The sequence below is a fragment of the Rattus rattus genome, chromosome 6 (genome assembly GCF_011064425.1).
Source record: "Rattus rattus isolate New Zealand chromosome 6, Rrattus_CSIRO_v1, whole genome shotgun sequence".
Lineage (NCBI taxonomy): Eukaryota > Metazoa > Chordata > Mammalia > Rodentia > Muridae > Rattus > Rattus rattus.
Genome location: NC_046159.1, coordinates 123,499,841 through 123,519,840, shown reverse-complemented (window position 1 = coordinate 123,519,840; position 20,000 = coordinate 123,499,841). Strand labels below are relative to the sequence as shown.

The 20,000-nt window shown below is 37.0% G+C and overlaps 1 protein-coding gene across 2 annotated transcripts in view; it reads left to right on the top strand.

The window, feature by feature from the left end:
- Nucleotides 1-20,000, top strand: part of Foxp2 (forkhead box P2) — a 465,778-nt gene that overhangs the window by 435,575 nt on the left and 10,203 nt on the right. The window contains exons 16-17 of one of the 2 annotated variants that reach the window (XM_032906930.1): nucleotides 568-637; nucleotides 1,405-1,568. In XM_032906930.1, the coding sequence (XP_032762821.1) occupies nucleotides 568-637; nucleotides 1,405-1,568 (234 nt within the window). Of the gene's footprint in view, nucleotides 1-567; nucleotides 638-1,404; nucleotides 2,328-20,000 lie in introns of those variants that run through there. The other variant, XM_032906928.1, reaches the window with a different exon arrangement.

Below are 20,000 nucleotides of genomic sequence, written 5' to 3'. Positions count from 1 at the left end.
AGTCAGAAATACAATAGAACTTAGTTTGTGCCTAATTAACACCTTGTAGCGTTTACCCACTCCCCAAAGCCACCAGTGCCTTATGTGTTGCTTTTAATGCATACTCTCTCCTCCTGGCCCTTGAGTTCTGCTTTCTATAGTGAAGTCTTTGCTAATTTCTGCATTTGAGAAACAGTTAATCCATTATGTTGTCATTTAATTAACTATGGTAATTTGTTATGTTAATTCATGGTGTTCAAGAAATTAACCATTAATTATTTCCTGATTATATCAAATTGGTAATTGTTTTGTGTATTTACATTTTTAAGTTTTTATATGATCTCTACTTGTTCTTGGAAATAAAAACCTCAGGAAGCCAAAAATATGTCCTCCAGGTTGTGTCCTACTGTTACTGCTACACCAACTATAGGCTAAAGTTTTTTGTTTTTTTTTTTCTGTCTGATTTTGTTCGGTTTGTTGGAATTTGTGAACCAAGTTGCTATATAAAGTATGTAGAAGTTTGTGTATCTTATATCCACATCTTTCGAATTTTAATTTTAAGTCTTACGTATTTTTTTTTTCTTCCAGAAGTCCAACTTTAGTAAAAAACATCCCCACAAGTTTGGGCTATGGAGCAGCCCTTAATGCCAGTCTGCAGGTACTGTCATTTAATGCACGTTTCCATTATTGTCCTGGTCGGACGTCTGGGCACTTTACTTTTGGCATGATTTTTATTTAGGTGAGGTTATGATTGTTCTTAATAGTTGGTTTCTCATCCAAGGAAGTTGTAGTACCTAGTACTATGGAAAGCACTGCTTCTCATTCAAGCTACTTTTGATGTGAAGAAGCAAGAAGGACACCCTGTGGCAAAATCTGGAACACTCGGCTTTCCTGCAAATGCTAGATTGATAGAAGCGTTTGCAAATGCATGTGGCTATGCATTAATATTTATCCAGGCTGTCATAAATGATTTCACATCATAGTGTTGGGGAACATGGTGCTTGTGGCAAAAACTTTAAAGTTTAATTATAATATATAATTTTTATGCAGAGGAGGCAAATGTCAGGACTTCTTTATTTTGAGTTAAGTTCTGGTCATTTTTTAAAAAAGCAGAGCAACTGCTTATATTATCCTGGAGTATTTCTGAACGCGTGAGGATTCAACATTTCATTATGCGAAAGGTTAACATGACTGGGAAAGTTTGCTGTGGGAGCTATTGTTTATCTGCTCTCATCACGCTAATGCCCTTGCTCTCTCGCCTGCAAGTGGCCAGTTAGGAATTATTGTTTTCCATACATTTTATTTAAGTACTTCTAAAATATCTACGATGCCATGTGCATCCTGTGAAAGGAGATGTGTGCGGTTGCAGTGACTTTAAAGGGCGGGCATGTTAAAAGCTGTCTTGCTCCTTGTCCCTTCCAATAGGCTGCCTTGGCAGAGAGCAGTTTGCCTTTGCTAAGTAACCCTGGACTGATCAATAACGCCTCCAGTGGCCTCCTGCAGGCCGTCCACGAAGACCTCAATGGTTCCCTGGACCACATCGACAGCAATGGGAACAGCAGTCCGGGCTGCTCACCTCAGCCACACATGTAAGTGTGGTTAACAAATTCCCGAAAGGGATGAAAATATATTCTTATGCTTCTGATTTTGATTTTATTTTCCCTTGGAGTTTATTATGGGGGTTTAAGTAAAAACATACAAGTTTAAATGGAGTTGAATTATACTGTGTCCACAATATGTAAAGTGTATCAAAATTGTTGCTAATACATCTTAGAGATTATCCCAAGTGCCATATGGCAAGTATTGGTAGCTTTCTACAAACTCTTAGTACTACTCAAGTCCTGTTGGGCATTAAGTATTGTCTCTGATGAATCTCCATCTTCCAAGGCATTCTCACAGTTTGGTTTGTATGGTTTTAATAATAATAATCATGATAGGGTAAGTTGTCATAATTTTTACTACTGTTGCAGGACTCTAAACCACTTATGAACTGTAGTCAAGACATTGCCCATTTTTATAAACCGTAAAATGCAAAGTTTAACTGTTACCCACAGTTTACATAGAAGCTGGTAAAGTGTAACTTTTTGCCTGTCTTATAAATCAGTGTAATTACGTATTCAAGTTTAATTACTGGTGCGTCTGTATTGGCAAGGTTTATATGTTATATTTTATGCAAGACTACGATTCCTATTAATATTTAGCAGCTAACTATATCATTAATTACTCTAAAATCTTTCCCCTACCATCTTTTTAATGGAGCTGAGAGAGTAGGAGTATTAAAAATTGATGTATTGTGGATTTCAGAAAAGTTTATGACACTTCTAAAATGCCAGATCCTATTCAGTTGTGTCAGGCGTATCAGTTTCTTGTTTACTAAAAAGTACTGACCCTTGGAGAGATGAGAATTCCTGGAGAAATAATTGTAGCTGAGTGATGAAGTACGTGTGCTTCTTACCAGTTAGGATGGCGTTCAGATGCTACAGCTGTTCTCTGACTTAGTCTGCGAGCTGCTTAACTTCACATATTGATACAAGATTACTCCTTGTCTTCATTTTTGTATTTTATTCTTTGTGGTACTCTTTGATCCTTTGTTGGGCTTCTGAGGTGGTGTCTCATTTCAAAACCCAGACTCAGACTCTTGCAACACAAACTCAGACTTCTCATGAGTCCTCCTGCCTCAGCCTCCTACCAGCTGCTGGAATTATAAGCAGATGCAACCATACCGGACTCTTTCTCCCCCTCTCTGGGAATTTAGTCAAAGGCCTGAGAGAGATAGCTAACCCTGCTATCTGCCCATTTTCATTGGACCTTTCACAAATTATTACTCTGTTGATTTTTAAAATACCATCCACTGTTTGACATCGTCTTTGAGATCGTAGGCCTCATCGATGTCTGGTACTTTCAGTCTATCACCTTTGCAAAAACACGCTGCAGTCATTAACATGTTTCTTCAGATTCCAAGCCATTACTTTTCCAGAACGGAGAAATCTGTCTTTTGGAAGTGTCTTTAGTTGTGTTAAATAATACAAAAGAAGTGATAGAACTCCAAGTAAAAAGAACATAAATATATGCTCTGGAGACTAGGCACACGCTAAGGAAGGAAAAAGAGCAAGGAGACAGAAGGCTTTACATCTGCACCATCACCCTGTCAGCCGCAGAGTGGTAGCTGGAGGCTTTCCTTTCAGCTGCTCTCCTGACTGTGCTCATGCTCACTCCCTATGCAAATGCTAAAAGAATTCATCCTGAAACACCCAACAAGAGTTAGATCCTGCTTTTCTCCACTTAAAAAGGGGAGCCAAATGAAAGGCGTAAAAGCAGTATGTGGACTGTGGATTCTCCTTTTCTTGCTCTGATGCAGAATATGCAGACCGGTGCAAACCATGTGCAAGAAGATGCGGAAGGAAGTAATTTTCACAAGTTTAATTGTCCAGTGCTAAGACGACTAAAATAAAAAATTAATGACTTAATAAAATAGTTTATTAAACATTGTATTTTGGAACCTGAAATAATAATTGGACTAAATAATGGCTTCGTTAGGCTCATGGTATTTCTCACTTGATGGTTGGTAGCTCTGATCATTTAGTTTATTGTTAAAGTTATTAATGAAATATCTAAAAGAAATAGTAGAATGCCAAAAGCAATATTAAAATATATGTATTGCCTGGTGGCGTACCATTATCAATTTATATTAAAAACTACTCAGTTATGTACGTTATATTGACATGAAGCAACACACACACACACACACACACACACACACACACACACACACGTACCTGTATTTATTTTCCATAGACGAAAGAAAAGCTTTCCTTTCTTTGTAGGAAATATATTTCAGAAAAAGATTAAAAAAATTAGAAGAACCCCATAACTTGTCTTTTCCTGAGTAATATAAATGAAAATCAAGTTTGTAATTATCCTGCGAAATATTGAGTCAACGCTGATACTTCTCATCTCTTCGTGCTGCTCCATTAACTTCCTGTAGCTATCACCTGAGCACTCTGAGTCCTGTCCTCAGCTTTACCCTTCCGAGATGCTTATTTGGAAGGAATTGTAAGCATCTTGTGTTTATCAAGAAGCAAAGCAGAGTGAAATTATTGGCATGGATCTATCAATTAAAACTCGTTTGCCTCTACCTGAATATAGTTCAGAAAACTTGGGGATTGGATGGAAATGAAAGTCCTATCTTATGAAACAAATGTAGTATTTTTGTGTTTTTACATGATTCATGCTACATGTTGTTTTCAATGGGTTAGTTAAGTCGATGTTAATATGAAAGAGAGACAGTTCAGCCCAAGTGTGTTAGATTGTTAGTGGTCCAGCATTCAGCATTCAGTGGACCTGATTCAGCATTCAGTACCCAATGGAGGGTGGACAAGTTTTCCCCCCTTGGTTTTTTTCTTCCTATGTTTTCTATAATACCTACTACATAAGCTTTATGCAAATACAGAGTGCCTGGAAGATAATGAAGCTTCTTGTGCTGTAGATTTACCAAGGTACTGATTGATAGGAACTCAGGTAAAGACTTAATATCTCATTGCAAACTTAAGTGAGAATCAAATCAATACAAAACACATTTTTCGGTTTTAATACTTTCTGTCCACTTCAAAAGTTCATATAGCTTGGCAAAACTATCTTTCTATCCTCTTACTCCTTCCTTATAATCCAGGAAGTAAGCTGCCCATTAACAATGAGGCAGGGAAACAGAGGAATTTACTGAATGGAGCTCTTTACTCAGACTCAGTGCAGTCAAGATTAGAAGCAGAGAAAATGTTAACCGAAGTTGTGGGCAGTGAATAACTCTAACGAAGAGCATGATATCAACCTACAATTAGTAATTCATGTGCTTTAAACCAGGGAGAATTGTTAGACAGGGATTTAGAACCCGGAAGTAAATGCAGAGTTTAGAATAGATGAGGATGCGACCAGACTCGTAAGCGACTTAAGGAGCAAGACGTGGAGTTTGTTCACCAGTGTGGAGCTTGTTCAGGGCTAGGGCTTTGGGTTTGGTACAGTCAGTGCGCTCTGCTTTAAGAGGCAAAGTCCCCGAACTCACACCACGTGTACTATGTCTTAACTGCATTCATTTTTGTCAGCTATAGTAGCTATCGTTATCTGCCTCAAGGCATGAAAAACAATGAATTAATCCAATATGTGTTTTAAAATAAAGATGGGAAAAGCCACCTGACTGTATTCTAAGACGAAACTGAGAAAAACTCAGTAAACTACAGTAAAATCAGGGCCAAGTAGAAGGCAGGCTAGGAAGGGAAAGTGATGGCTTCATAATTTTGCTTGTGGAGTGTAAGAAATTAATCGTCCTCAGATTCTGTGGGGGTGATAAAAACAGCAGAAATGCTTAGTTGGTTAAGATTTTTAATCATTTCCATAACAGTGATGTGGTTGAATGTAAATGTGTACTTGAGGATGGTGGAGATAGTCAGGTCAAAGATGCAGGTTTCCCCATTTATTCCCCAGGGCACTGCTAAAACCCTCCTGCCACCCCAGACATAATCGGAGAGAGTGCCATTGGCCACTCAAAACCGAAAACTCTCATGGCTGGTTGACTTTATCTCCTACTCCAGCTTCTTCTTTCCCTGCTCTCCCCATTCTGCCTGCATCCTCCCTCCTCAGTCATTGGTCGCTGGTATCTTTATTGATGGGTCAAGAACCAATTGGGAAACAAGACCTTAACATCAGAACCAACCCAGACATTCCACTCTTCTAACTGTCCTTCCCTTGCAAAATTTTATTTGTGTAAAGAAAAGCTCCCCACACCCCTAAGAGAAATCCATTTCGTTTATTTGAAACCATGTATTTGCCTGCCCTTTCTTTACCTTGTGCCAGGTTTCTCTTACATAAATCTACCTCTCCTTATCATAATGATCCTATTGCCCAAGAGGCTTTCCCGATTAGTATTTCTGTCAGAGTCTAACTTCATTTTCTTGTTTCTAAAATCCTGGTTCCTCGTACCATTCCTTGAACGAATACTGTGGCACCTGGGTACGCTGGGACACGCATGCTCTTTCTGCAGATATCTCCACGTTAACACCAAGTTTCTTAATAATGTACAGTGTATTTTAGACACGGTGGCCAGTTCAATGCAAACAGTTTAGCTCTACAAAGTAATGCCTTCAACAACAACACCCATGATTTGCAGAAGATCCCTGCAGAAGGAAAACCTAATTTACTTGGCCAATAAGTAGCTCTAATATTCCTCTTTATGAACACTAAGCGGTTGGAGATCTAAACTCAGAGCGTCATGCGTGTGCACCCAACACTTCACCAACTGAGCTGTCTCCTCTGCCCTTCAGTTAGGTTGATGCTGTGTTTACCCAGATATAATTTAAACTTACTGTCTTCTCGTATGTGTTAAACACAAAAGAGAAGAAAATATTTGGATCAGGATTGAAAGATGAACCCATACCGACAAAATTAGTCCCAAGGTTATTTTTTTCCAATCTGTGGTAAACATTGGTGTTTAATGATGAAATGACAAGAACTAGCACAGCCCCTGTGTTTCTCCTCTATTCAGCCATTATTACTCCTCATTCTTTAAGTGTTCGCTCAGATTCACCTTCTCTTGTGCAATCTTAAATGAGATCCTCACTGTAATATTTTCCAACCCTATACCAGAAGATCAAAGTGAATGTCCTTCCTAAAGCTGGCTTGGTATTGATGCACAAGTTGCCCATTCTCCTGGGGGCTCTCTTTTGGATTACTATTTCCTACTGGTGAATTTCTAACATGTTAATTCTCAAGGCCCCTACTTTCCTGCCATTTAAAAGTTCTTACTAAATATTTGACCTTGGTTGCAAATGATCATTAGTTTCCTCCTCTTATGGGAGAAAATGCCTCAAGTCTGAGAGCTTATGATATACCATAATGAACACTAATATGATACATTATAGAACATATTGGTAGGGGCTGGAGGGATGGCTCAGTGGTTAAGAGCACTAACTACTCTTCCAGAGGTCCTGAGTTCAATTCCCAGCAACCACATGGTGGCTCACAACCATCTATAATGAGTTCTTATGTCCTCTTCTAGTGTGTCTGAAGATAGCTACAGTGTACTCATATAAGTTAAATAAATAAATCTAAAAACAATCCATATTGGTTGTATCTTTAGAAGATAAACTTTGGCAGTAAAGAAATATATGTTGTATAAAAGGAGTATGTGTTTATAGAAGATTGCAATGAGGTCATATTTACCTCTGTAACCAGTATGTATTCTGTGTACCTCCAAAGTTCCTGAATCACACATATCTTTCCCATCTTGGCAGCATTTGTGGCTCCTGGAGAGCTTCAAGAAGTTGTAAAAACACACCAATGCATTATATGTTCTCCTCATGTATGCGTAACAGTTTGTCACAAAGATAGCTAAAAGGGTTCAGCTAGCCCCAATTTTCTAATATGGTGTTGAATCTCTACACCATGAGTCATCACAAAGCATGATATTTGAATATGTAACATTCCCTTTGACCCTCCCCCCCATTCTTATTCCTTTCCTTAAATTTTAAATTACTGTCTGTAGGCACATGTTGGTGATATTTTATATAAAATTTCCACAGATGTTAGATCTCTCTCTCTCTCTCTCTCTCTCTCTCTCTCTCTGTCTCTCTCTCTCTCTGTCTCTCTGTCTCTGTCTCTGTCTCTCTCTCTCTCTCTCTCTCTCTCTCTCTCTCTCTCTGGACAAAAGCATAAGAAAGTGGTGTGGCTCTTCATTTGAGGAAATCAGTCGAAAGCGACTGATAATCTGAGCCCATGGCATGCTCTCTCATTGTTTTCACTCCGGTGAAAGCAGTATTATTTTGTGCTGTTTGGGGCCTTTTGTTACGTTCTGAACTAACAGGTCCTTCTTGGCTCCCCTTGTGTAGTCGCAGATTTTCTCATTAGCACCATTCCCATCATCTTTAGTTTTTAGCCCCTAACCTTTCTTGGCCTCTTCTAATTTTTGTTCTGATTTAATTCCATTTTCATTTAATGTCTAAACTTTTTCATTAACTTTGCTAGTTAGCTTTGAGATCTCCCTCCGAAATGATTGTGCGGCGCTCATGATGAAGCCAGGTCTTTATCATCTCATTTCCTTTGTCGAGGGCTGCAAGTATGGATCAGTAGCTCCCGTTCTTTTTGACATTATTCCAGGCCCTGTATGTGGTACTTACAACTCATTCTAGTTCCTCTTAATAAAACGATCCTACCAGAGGGTACAGCATCTTCTGCTAAAATGTATGATATCCCCAGCGTGCCAATTGTGGAAATTTGTGGGTTCCTATAGGGTTTTGAAGGTTTTTATAGAACTTTACAGATGCTATCTGACATCCATGGTGTGAAATCCTACAATTTAGGCAAAGTGTGTCAGACCACTTTAGCTGACCGTACTGTCGCTTACTGAGTCTGTTTCATATCTAAAGACGGTATTTGTTAGAAGACACATCTCCTTTTTCTCTGTTTGGAGAGCCATAGAAATTTTCTGTCTCTGAGGGTCAAAGAATCCTTCTCTAAATGGTTAAAGAGCAAATATTGCTTGGATATTATATTTTTCATACTTCTAGACAACAGAAAAGAGTAAAGAGTCTACCTATCTACTCCACCCAAATTTTTAAATTTTAGCTTTGACAAAAGAATTAGGAAGTAAAAATATTCAACTCCTTTGAAACAGATTAAAATGTATGACTTTTGTAAATTATTAATAATATTTCAGTGTGAATAAAATCAATTGGAAGCACAGGGATGCTGCATTCCATAAGCAGTAGCTGTTATTAGGATAGAACTAATTAATGGGTAGATGACAGAGAGCGTGATAGATAGATAGATAGATAGATAGATAGATAGATAGATAGATAGATAGGCATAAATATAATGTATACGCCACAACTAATCAAATAATTTAACATCATTAGTGAAGATGAATGCTTCTTAGATCTTCACCTTTGGAATAACAGCTAAACCTTTAAAAGACAAAAAGAATAGGCCATTAAGGTTTATACTGTAAAAAAGGGGGGAGGGGGTTACACTGTATTTATTCTCTTACTGCTCATAAGTTTATGTTGCAACATAAAAGCCATAATCCTTTTGTAATCAACAAATCAGAGAAATAGAAGATGCACTAGGTTCACAACAAAAAAAATTAACATTGTTTTTATTTTCTCTTCCATTCTCATGTTTTATACATAGTATGATGACATGGTTAGGAGACAACTGAAGTTTGAGTCAACTCAGAGATTTAGTCTGAGCAAGGGTTTAGTCAGAGCAGCCGGTCTCAAAGAATAGATAGACCTAATAGCATGAACCATGTGAAGTCTGACTGGAAATCAGAACCTACAAAGATATTCTAGGTGACAACTTTACTAAGAGCCAACTGACAGGGAGAACATTTTTACTCAGGCAGACTGACAGTGGGAAAAATAAGGGACAGACAGGGCAAACAAACAATCCACCTATGAGTGGGGCAGTCAGAGCCCTGTGTCCAACTGTAAGACTGTGAGATTGAGATCTTTAAGTTAGAAAAAGGATTGAAGGAGCTGAAGGGGTTCATAACCCCATAAGAACAATAATACCAACTAAACAGAGCTCCCAGGGACTAAACTACCATGCAAAGACTACACATGGACAGACCCATGGCTCCAGCTGCGTATGTAGCAGAGGATGGCCTTGTTGGGCACCAAAGGGAGGAGAAGCCCTTGGTCCTGCCAAGGCGGGACTCCCCATTGTAGGGGAATATAAGGGCGGGGAGACGGGAAGACAAGAATGGCTGGGTGGTTGGGTGGAGAAAAGGGGATGACATTTGAAATATAAATAAAAAATCCAAGAAAAAAAAAAGCAAAAACAATTCAGAATCCAAGAAGACCAGTTAAATTAAACAGAAACTGGTACAGATGTTCCATCAACCCATGCATCCTGATGTTGCAGACTAAAGTTTCATCCAAAAAATAAAACCAAACAGATTTTAGAGAGGGAGCTTCCGCGGAGTTGGGACAGCAGCAAGGCAGGACTAGATGCTAAGTGTTAAGATCTAAGCTAGGTTTTATTTCAGGAAGTCTTAGAGAAATTTTGAGACATATGCTTGTGATTGCAAATTTCTGTTTTATATCTTTAAGCCGGCCTTTGTTGTTGTTGTTTCATTTCTTAGGATGTCTGTAGAGTGTAATGGAATTGGTAGATACATCTTGAGGTCAGGTCTATTTGAGATGTAGGCTAGAATTATAAACTACATCATTAACAGTTGAAATATGTCTTAGAGGGGAAACATAATAACTATCTGAAAAAATAACAGGACTTTGCAATCAACTGCTACAATGCCTACATTGTTAAAGACAGAGAGTGGTTTATTAAGTATGCTAGTATTAAAGTTAGAGCTCAGCTTTAAATTTAAAAATAAACTTTACTTGTTTATGTTTAGTGGATGTTGAGAATTAGTAGGGTATTTCTCCTTATATCCTGGCAAAGGTTATGTATACCTGACATACTTATGGTATATATGAGATGGAGAAAAACTGGTTCACTCCAGCTTCAGTCACTTCTTCTTGTTCACACATTTCTTTCAAGAAGGAATATTTTCATCTTCATCAAGAGGAAAGAAGAAGGAATTTTGCGCCTGTAGGACTGGTATGTTTTGCCCTAGAGGAAGTAGTTATAGGCAAGTTAGTCATATCACAATAATGATTAATCTAATCTGCAGGTATCAGATATCAGGTAGACTCTTAATCTATAAAAAACATAGACAGCATAAGTTGCAAAAATGAAATATATTAATAAAGATTTGAGAACTTTATTCCTGGCTGTTGTACTAATATTGTCATTCATCCATCTGCATTGAAAAATTAAGTTTATACTGTAAATAGTTTACTTGTTACTGACAAAACCTGGATCGTCCTTTGAAAGGACAAAGTCTTACATAGAATGGCATAAATATTTTACGGCCAGGAATGTAAGTTTACTGATGTTAACCTGAGCAGCTCTCATTTCCTAAGAATTAATCAAATGGTTTCCTCTCTTTTGTAAAAGAGTAAATATTTTATTTGAATTTTAGTTTTACTTAAACAGTTTATTTCTATAATACAGTAGATAAGTTCTGTTTCCTCAACAAGAAAGCAACAGGTTTTTCTAAACAGGTGTTGTCATTTCCAAATATAAATGGAGATAACTAAACTTGCAATTTTTACACATTTACAATCAATTCAATAGAAATTATCTATTGAAAAGAAGCAATATAAACAATGGGTCTCATGAAATTAAATCTATCTTCAAGAAGTCTGTATTTGTATTTTAGAATGTTATATATTCAAAACATTTACATTGAAAGTGAGAGTGTTTTGCCATTGGCAAATAGAGCTAGTTGGAACAAAAACGTATTAAAACAAATATAAAATAGACAGATTGAAAATTGTATACATTGTTTATGTTAGTAGCCTAAGTATCAAGTTGTGATTCTTATTCATTTAACAGCCTGGACTCTACTGAGGAATAAATGTAGTTATTTAAGGGAAATTCCCATCTTGCTCTTGAGTTTTCTGTTAACTGAAGCTTGGGATGTAGTTTTATGAAATAGGCAGAACCTATGGAATCGATGTTCATCATGTGTCTGTAGAGAGTCTATTCCCATATGTTTAAATACTATTCACTAGTTAGGTCACAACTCTAAAGGAAGGGCAGGGATGACTTGTATAACTCTAAACTTTTTCCTTTGACGTTTTATATCCTACATGGGGGAAAAGTATTCAAGTTACATTTAGTACAAATAAAGGTTTAACGTAGCTTCAGAGTATACTTTTAAATACACAATAACAGTACACAACTATGAGAAAGGAGTGTGCTGTACCTTTTTTTAGGAGATATATGTTAAATATATTTGAACTGTTCTCAAATAATGAGAGCATATGAATAAAGATTATAAAGAAATAATCTACAATAAAACACATACAAATTTGCAGTCTTCTGTAACATTTAATCTTGTATGTGATTTATCTAGTTTTTACTGAAATCTTCTGCATTATAGATATGGGTCATAAATTGCATTTTTCTTCAAATTATTTTTCTTCATAATATTTGTTGATATATATTGTACATTTTAAGACTTCACATTTCATCACCAGCTTCATATGGTACATATACACATTACATACAAAGGTTCGCATTACATACAAAGAACTAGACAGCTTGATTGGTTGGTTGATTGATTGATTAATTGATTGATTGATTGATTGATTGATTGTAGTGATTGTATGTAGTACTGGGGATTGACCTCAGAGTTTACACCTTCAGGAGCAAACCCTACACCACTGAGTTTTCATATCAGGCTTCATGGTTTAATCACGTTCACATTGTATCACACCATGTGAGTCTCTCATACACCATTTAATTATGATAATACCAAAACATCCAAGCCATACTTAATCATATTGACATCACCTGAAATGAGAAAGCACCATTAAGATTCTAGTCTGTCCTACATTTACTGAGATGTCTTTAAAATATTTCAGCTTAAGAAACTTTACTCATAGGCCTTTCTCATTCAAAAGATAACCAGGAAGAATTTATAGGACCATTACCGTAGTCTTGAACAAGGGAATGGTGAGTAAAATTTACATCCCTCTAGGGATTAGGCTGTGTGACCACAATCTCAAAAGATAAACTTCCCTCTTGTAATGTCACTCTGCTTTAGGGTGCAGGCAAATATTAACATTTCTTCCACCTTCACTGATGCCTTAGGTCCTTATAATTTTCACAACAAAAGAAGCAACACGTTCCTTTAGGCAACAAGTCAGTGTATTAATGTAACTTGTCCTCTGTGGTTTGGAAATACGCACTTATGGAGGGTGACTGTAAGAGTGAGCGACTCGCTAGAATACTAAAATCAACTGCTAGTTTGTGGATTCCTCAAATGAGACAAGCTGATTTTTCTTTTAATAAGCACAAATGAGCTTCATGCTGAAACATAATGGTCTGAGCATCTCCATTCCCTGAGTGTGTAGGTCATTACAGACATCAAAACAAAGGGATGAAGAGAGCTTGTGTGCCCAGAGAGTCAAAATTTTAGGTTAGCATCAAGTCAGCTTTTACACTGAGTTTTCTGGGATGTACTGATTTGTGACTGTTACTTGCCTACATAAATCACAATTTTAAGCACTAAGTTCAGTTTTGACTGATGAATTCGAAGAATCGAGCAGTTACTCAACCGTGCGTGGCTCGTTCTGAGCACTCATCCTCACCAGCACTGGTCAGGTCAGGCCACCTGCAGTGCCGTGGGTAATATAAGATTGGAGCAAAGTTCAGGCACCAGGATTTATAGCCGTTATCTCCGAAATCATGATAAAGATACAGGCTTTTTGTTTTTTAATATGGAGAGGAGGCACTCAAGAGTGTAGGCTACCTACTTCTTAACTTAAGGAATGCTTTAGGGATTTACATTCTGGACAAACACTGTCAATGATGATAATGGACCAGAATTGATTTGGAAAAGCTTTGGCCATAAAACCTGGTAACGATTTGAATCAAGAAATCTGTTTAAAATAATTTGACTACTTCAAAATATATATGTGTGTATACATATATGTGTGTGTGTGTGTGTGTGTGTCTGTGTGTGTGTATAATTGCATAAGCATGCAATTTTATTTTTTACATAGTAAATGTACTTAAAGTTTAATTTTTAAAATGAAAAGGCTGGTTTCCTTTTTTTGGCTACCATGAGATAGAAACATGGCTGGTTTTTTTTTTTTACTAGAAGGAGCAAAATTGAATGCCCTTTTCTTAACGCATTCATTTGAAAATCTTTCCCCTTAAAATGTCATAAGAACACAGTCTGAAAATTAGATATAAGTAATGCTTCTAGAAAGCGTGAGTCAATATTATGGTGACTGTTGTTGTCACAAGCATTGGAATCACTGTGGCTCGTAAATTTCACCTTCGTTACCCGTCATCTTCTCTAGTAAACCCGAAGCCTTCTGAGGTCACACCCACAGTTTCTTGAGCATTGAAAAGTGTGTGTGTGTATTATATGTGTGCATATGCGTATGTGTGTGCATATCCACATATATGTAATTCATCTACATATGTATATAGATGTGATTCATCAGCATCACGTTTGATTATGAGCTTCCCCTGTGCCCATGATAGAGTGTAGAAGGAAGCCTTTCAAACACATATAAATTTAAGAACCAAGAAATGCAAAGCTTTCCACTCCACAACCTACAGCCTAAATTGCTTCTTTCCCACCATTTTTAGTGTGCTGTTTGCCCTGGTTCTTAGAACTTTATCACACTGTACTAGAAAGCTCTGAATTGTCAGTCCTCCTCCTACTGTTCTCCACTCTGTTTTTGCAGTGCAAAACAAATGTAAAACTTCAACCTGTTCATTTCTCTACTCCCTAATCATCAATAGCCTTCCCCTGAAAGCACAGAAATACACACGATCTGTGGCGCAGCTAAAGGCTCTTCGCCGTCTGCTCTTGTTTTAATGTCCTAGCTTTTTAATTATTATATTAGCAGCCCTCCCTGTCATGTTGATAATTTATGTAAGACCCCCCTCTCCATATTTTTTTCATTTCCACTCTGTCCTTTCTCTTTTCTCTGTGTGACAATTTTCCAATACTTCACAGCCAATCCAAAAAGATCTCCACATCCTGAAGTAGTCATAGTTTATATTCTCAGAGTCTGTCCTGGCTTCCTCGGCACTTTTCTATGGCATCCATCACTGTGTTTCTTATATCATACTGAATAGTGCGTGCTTTATTTCCTCTGTGTAATGGATGGTTTTAAAAACTGGGCATGGAAAGATGGCTCAGAACGTTTTCTTTCAGAAGGCGTGGGTTCAATTCCCAGCACTCAAATAGTGGCTCCTGACCATCCGTTATGCCAATTCACACAATTCCAATTCCCTCTACTGAAATCTGTGAGGACCAACCAGTCACACATGTGCTGTACATAAATACATTTGAGCAGAACACTCACACACCGAGAATAAAATAAATAAAAACACATAACGTTTTAAATGAACTTATGAGGGCAAAAATCACTGTTCCGGTCTCTCCCCCTCCCCGTTTATACATTATCAAGTGCCTTATTTTTTTTTTTTCAAATTATAACAAGAGATTAATTTTACCTGCTGGAAGTACTGGATAGTTTTATTTTCTGACATTGTTCTGAAATAATAGAAGGTATTATACCTTTCCAACAGAAATTGAGTCTCCCCATACAATTATGTAAAGAAGTTTCAAATATTTGTAATCCCCCCAAGTACAAATTACATCATTTGTGAGGTATCATGCTCTCTTCATGCAGAAAAATTAAATCGATTTTTTATAGTAACTGCTAAGTAGTGAACTAAAATGGAGTAGTTGAACTCAAAGTCTCTCCCTCATGGACAGAATAATTTTAAAGCATTTAAAAAGTATCGTGTTCTAGTTTGAAGAAATATCCATTATTAACTGAATAAATAATTGACTTTAAAAATCAAAGTACATCTACACAATGGAGTACTACTCAGCTATCAAAAACATGAGTTCATGAAATTCATAGGCAAATGGAATGAACTAGAAAATATCATTCTGAGTGAGGTAACTCAATCACAGAAAAACACACATGGTATGCACTCATTGATAAATGGCTATTAGCCCAAATGTTCGAATTACCCTAGATGCACAGAACACTTGAAACTCAAGAAGGATGACCAAAATGCGAATGCTTCACTCCTTCTTTAAAAGGGGAACAAGAATACCCTTAGGAGGGGATAGGGAGGCAAAGTTTAGAACAGAGGCTGAAGGAACACCCATTTGGAGCCTGCCCCACATGTGGCCCATACATGTACAGCCACCAAACTAGATAAGATGGATGAAGCAAAGAAGTGCAGGCTGACAGGAACAGGATGTAGATCTCTACTGAGAGACACAGCCAGAATACAGCAAATACATAGGTGAATGCCAGCAGCAAACCACTGAACTGAGAACAGGACCCCCATTGAAGGAATCAGAGAAAGGACTGAAAGAGCTTGAAGGGGGTTGAGACCCCATATGAACAACAATGCCAACCAACCAGAGCTTCCAGGGACTAAGCCACTACCTAAAGACTATACATGGACTGACCCTGGACTCTTACGTCATAGGTAGCAATGAATAGCCTAGTAAGGGCACCAGTGGAAGGGGAAGCCCTTAGTCCTGCCAAGGCTGGTCCCCCAGTGACTGGGATTCTTGTGGGGGATGGCAGTAATTGGGGGAGGATGGGGAGGGGAACACCCATATAGAAAGGGAGGGGGAGGGGTTAGGGGGATGTTGGCCTGGAAACCGGGAAAGGGAATAACAATCGAAATGTAAATAAGAAATACCCAATTTAATAAAGATGGGAAAAAAATCAAAGTAGAAGTTGCTACAATATTCACGTACATGTATTTGCCATATTTTCAATCATTTGGAAGCACTATGAAATGTATTACAAATGTAGATTTTAATTTTACTACACATCTCCCCTTCTAACCGAAGGCTAGTGCTTTCTTTCTAATAATCAGATAACTGATAAACACTGGGCTGTAACAGGCAAAACAATGACTGGGAGGTGTATTCCATCTAAACACCTATGCTTCTACCTGTACATGTTATAAATAAGCCCACCAAATAATCTTTGTTTAAGGTCTAAGAAATGAAATAATGACCAGTAGACCAACAGCTGTATTTTTGGGGTGTTTATAACTTTTAGTAAGGTATACCTTCAATGTTTCAAATGTTATGTATTTCGTTGCTCTAAACTGTTATAATTTATATTTTTGAAGTATAATCTACTTTATTATTACCAGGTTTTCCAAGGACTGAAGTTTAGTGGATAGGGCCATTGAACTCCTGAAGCAGAAGATACATTTCATATCACTAGGGGGATGTGTTATGATAAATGCCTAAATCTCAAGTCCAGGAGGAGTTTGATAAGCAAGAGTTTATAAGCAATTACCCCCATGTATATCTTAACATGTCCTTGCTCTTTTCTCTTTAACAAATTCCATCAGGTATATGTATGTATTTTAATTTATTAGAATAATTCTCAGAGGAAAATAACCTCTCCCACATATGAAATTCCATAACTGTTAATTACTGCTTTACTTAGGACCTTTATTCCTGGCAAACTGGGATTTTCTATTATGTATCTCTCTACTCTAGATTATTGGCTCTCAGATACATAGTAAAAATCATATAGAAACACTCAATAGAGTTTTGTTAAGTTAACTTTGGCAAAAGGAAATATTAGTAATGTTGACTGATTTCCAAAACAAAGTAAAATTGAAACTTTAAAAACTAATTTTTATACAATATATTTTGACCATGTTTTTTCTCCCCCAGCCCCTCCCAGATACCGACCTCCCCCCTCCCCACTTCCTCAGCCTTATGTTCTCTCTCTCACCCCTCCAATCTTTCTCACAAAACAATAACAACAACAACAAATGTGATAAGAAATAAGAAACAAGCAAAAACCCCACAAAAACTAATTCAAAAAACCAATAAGATTAAAAATACCAAAACAAAGCAAAATGAGGTTGAAGCTTTGACATCTTTACCAATCTAGGGGACTTGATTCGAAGAACACTAGCATAAAGGAAATTCTGGCATAAAATAAATTTAGTTCTTAATACACATATGATATATACATATGCATAAAATTGCTGTATTTCTTAAAATATGAATTTTCATTTATTCTAGGTTTTCTTAGCTCAGATTGTATTATCAGAACTGAGTAAGCCCCAATGTGCACAGCAAATATGATACAAGCCTGAACCACTCGATGCATGTATGTTAATGATTTTACTGACAAGCTAATGATGAGCCCTGTGATGGATGACTGAGGAGAGTAAATGTAGAAGTTCTCTGAGCAGTGCATGTCGATGCTGACTCCTTCCTTTGAAATTAGCTTTCCATGTGATGCAAGATGATCTGAGACATGACCTCAGTTCTTTGGCTTTGCATTGTGATGATCAGGATATGTTCATTAATCATTCTTTTGAATAATTATAGTAACAAATTGTGTTACTTATTATATTTCCTTATTCTTTTAAGAAAAGGTAGCTCATCATTATGGGTTGTGTAACTGGCATCTGAAGTGTGTGCCATGAGTATTTTTGTTTTTGTGTTGTGACGTTTCTGAGATAGTCATAATGTTTACTCAGACAGAAGGATTAAAATATTTTTTTAAAAAAAATCCATGTTAATTATTAGTTTCTGTGTTTATAGCATACCTTCTTCTGTAAAAAGAAATAAGGTTTTCAATACATTGTTACTGAATCTAATATTTATTTATGATTTGTGACCCAGGCATGGAATGATATTATTCACAATTTTACATATATCTGTGTAGTATGTATATTTTTATACATACGTAATTCATGTGTTTATAATATACGTAATAGCATTGTAAAAAATAGATTTTTTTGCGTCTCTTGTCTATGACTAAAACTCTGAAATGTGTAGAGTCAGATCACAGTATCCTCACTGACCTATTCGGAAAAGAGCCCGACTTCAAATCCAAGTTCTCTGTCCCCAGAGCCCTCTATATTCTTAACTACTTAGCCATTGCTGCCTTACTGAAGATTATAAATGAGGCGACTAAACTGTTCAGTATTCCTTATGCTACACTACCAAATTAATCATAATAATAAATACGTAGAAATCTATTGTATTAAATGACTCCCTTGTAATTAAAATCCTTCAGATGACTCCACCTGAGAGGAAGATTTGTAGTGAGGTACTGGGTAACAGAAGACAAGGTCTTTTTACTTAAGTTGTCATGGGTTTTTCTAAGATAGAAAGGCGGTTTATTTTTCCAAAAATGATCTTAATTATGCTACATATGGCATATTGAAACATGTGGAAAATGGATGCTACAAAAGTAAACAAATTTAGAACCCCTGGGTTAGAGGCAAGAAGAGAAAGATACTATTAACAGCCACAAGAATAAATAATTCTCTGTAAACCCTAACACACAAAAAGTGTGTGTGTGTGTGTGTGTGTGTGTGTGTGTGTGTGAGAGAGAGAGAGAGAGAGAGAGAGAGAGAGAAAGAGAGAGAGAGAGACAGACAGAAAGACAGACAGAGAGACAGAGAGACAGACAGAGAGACAGACAGAGTTCTGTCTCTTCTATATTGACAGGCACCATACAAGTGAACATATGGATCACATTGAGTAGTAAATGAGGAAACAAACAATTAGATTTTCCTAATTCAATCTAGGACTCAGAACATTTTCGAGAATGGCAAGGCCTAAGCACTGAGGATAACTAGAGCAAACTCCTAAGGTTAATATAATAGCCACCTTTTCCTAAGTAGGTCTGATAAATGTCCCGTGTATATTCAAAACTTTTTAAGTTTAAATAGGTATTTCCAGACATTAGATAACTATCAAAATATATAAACCAGGCATTAGGATGCATGACTGGAATCTCAGCACCCAGGAGATTAAGGCAGAATAATGGTGAGTTTGATGCTAGCCTGGGCTACATAGTGAGATTCTGATTCATTATACTGAAGGACATTGTCCTCGAGTCCATTTCTCTTATTTGCTTATGCTGATACAGCAAAACACAGAGTCTTCGAATCATAAGCTGCATCAACCGTGAGAATACTTTCGACCCGGGAAAATGAAAACTTTAAATAAAGCATCCCCATGTTTGATGGAGTTTATGATTAAAAGACTCTTTTGGTTTAGAATATCAGCATAAGCAATTTTTAAAATGCTTCAGAGGTTTCATGGAGAAGATTGGTATAATTTTGATAGTGTATGGGGAGTCAACTCTATATGCATTAATCTTTAAATGATGGGGAGGGTGTTCCTAGGTAGGATATTGTGTATGGGAGGCAATTCCAGGCTCTGTGTGGGAAACACAGTAAAGGGAGCAGGAATATACTGGGGTGGGAAAAGCACTAATAGTTTTGAGGAGGAAGATTTGAGTTCTCAGTGCAACTTGTTACTTAGAAACATTGTTGCATGTAAGTAAGTTAGATAATAGGTTGCTAGAAAAATTGCAGTATTTTATCTTACGTCTTTGTCAATATCCATG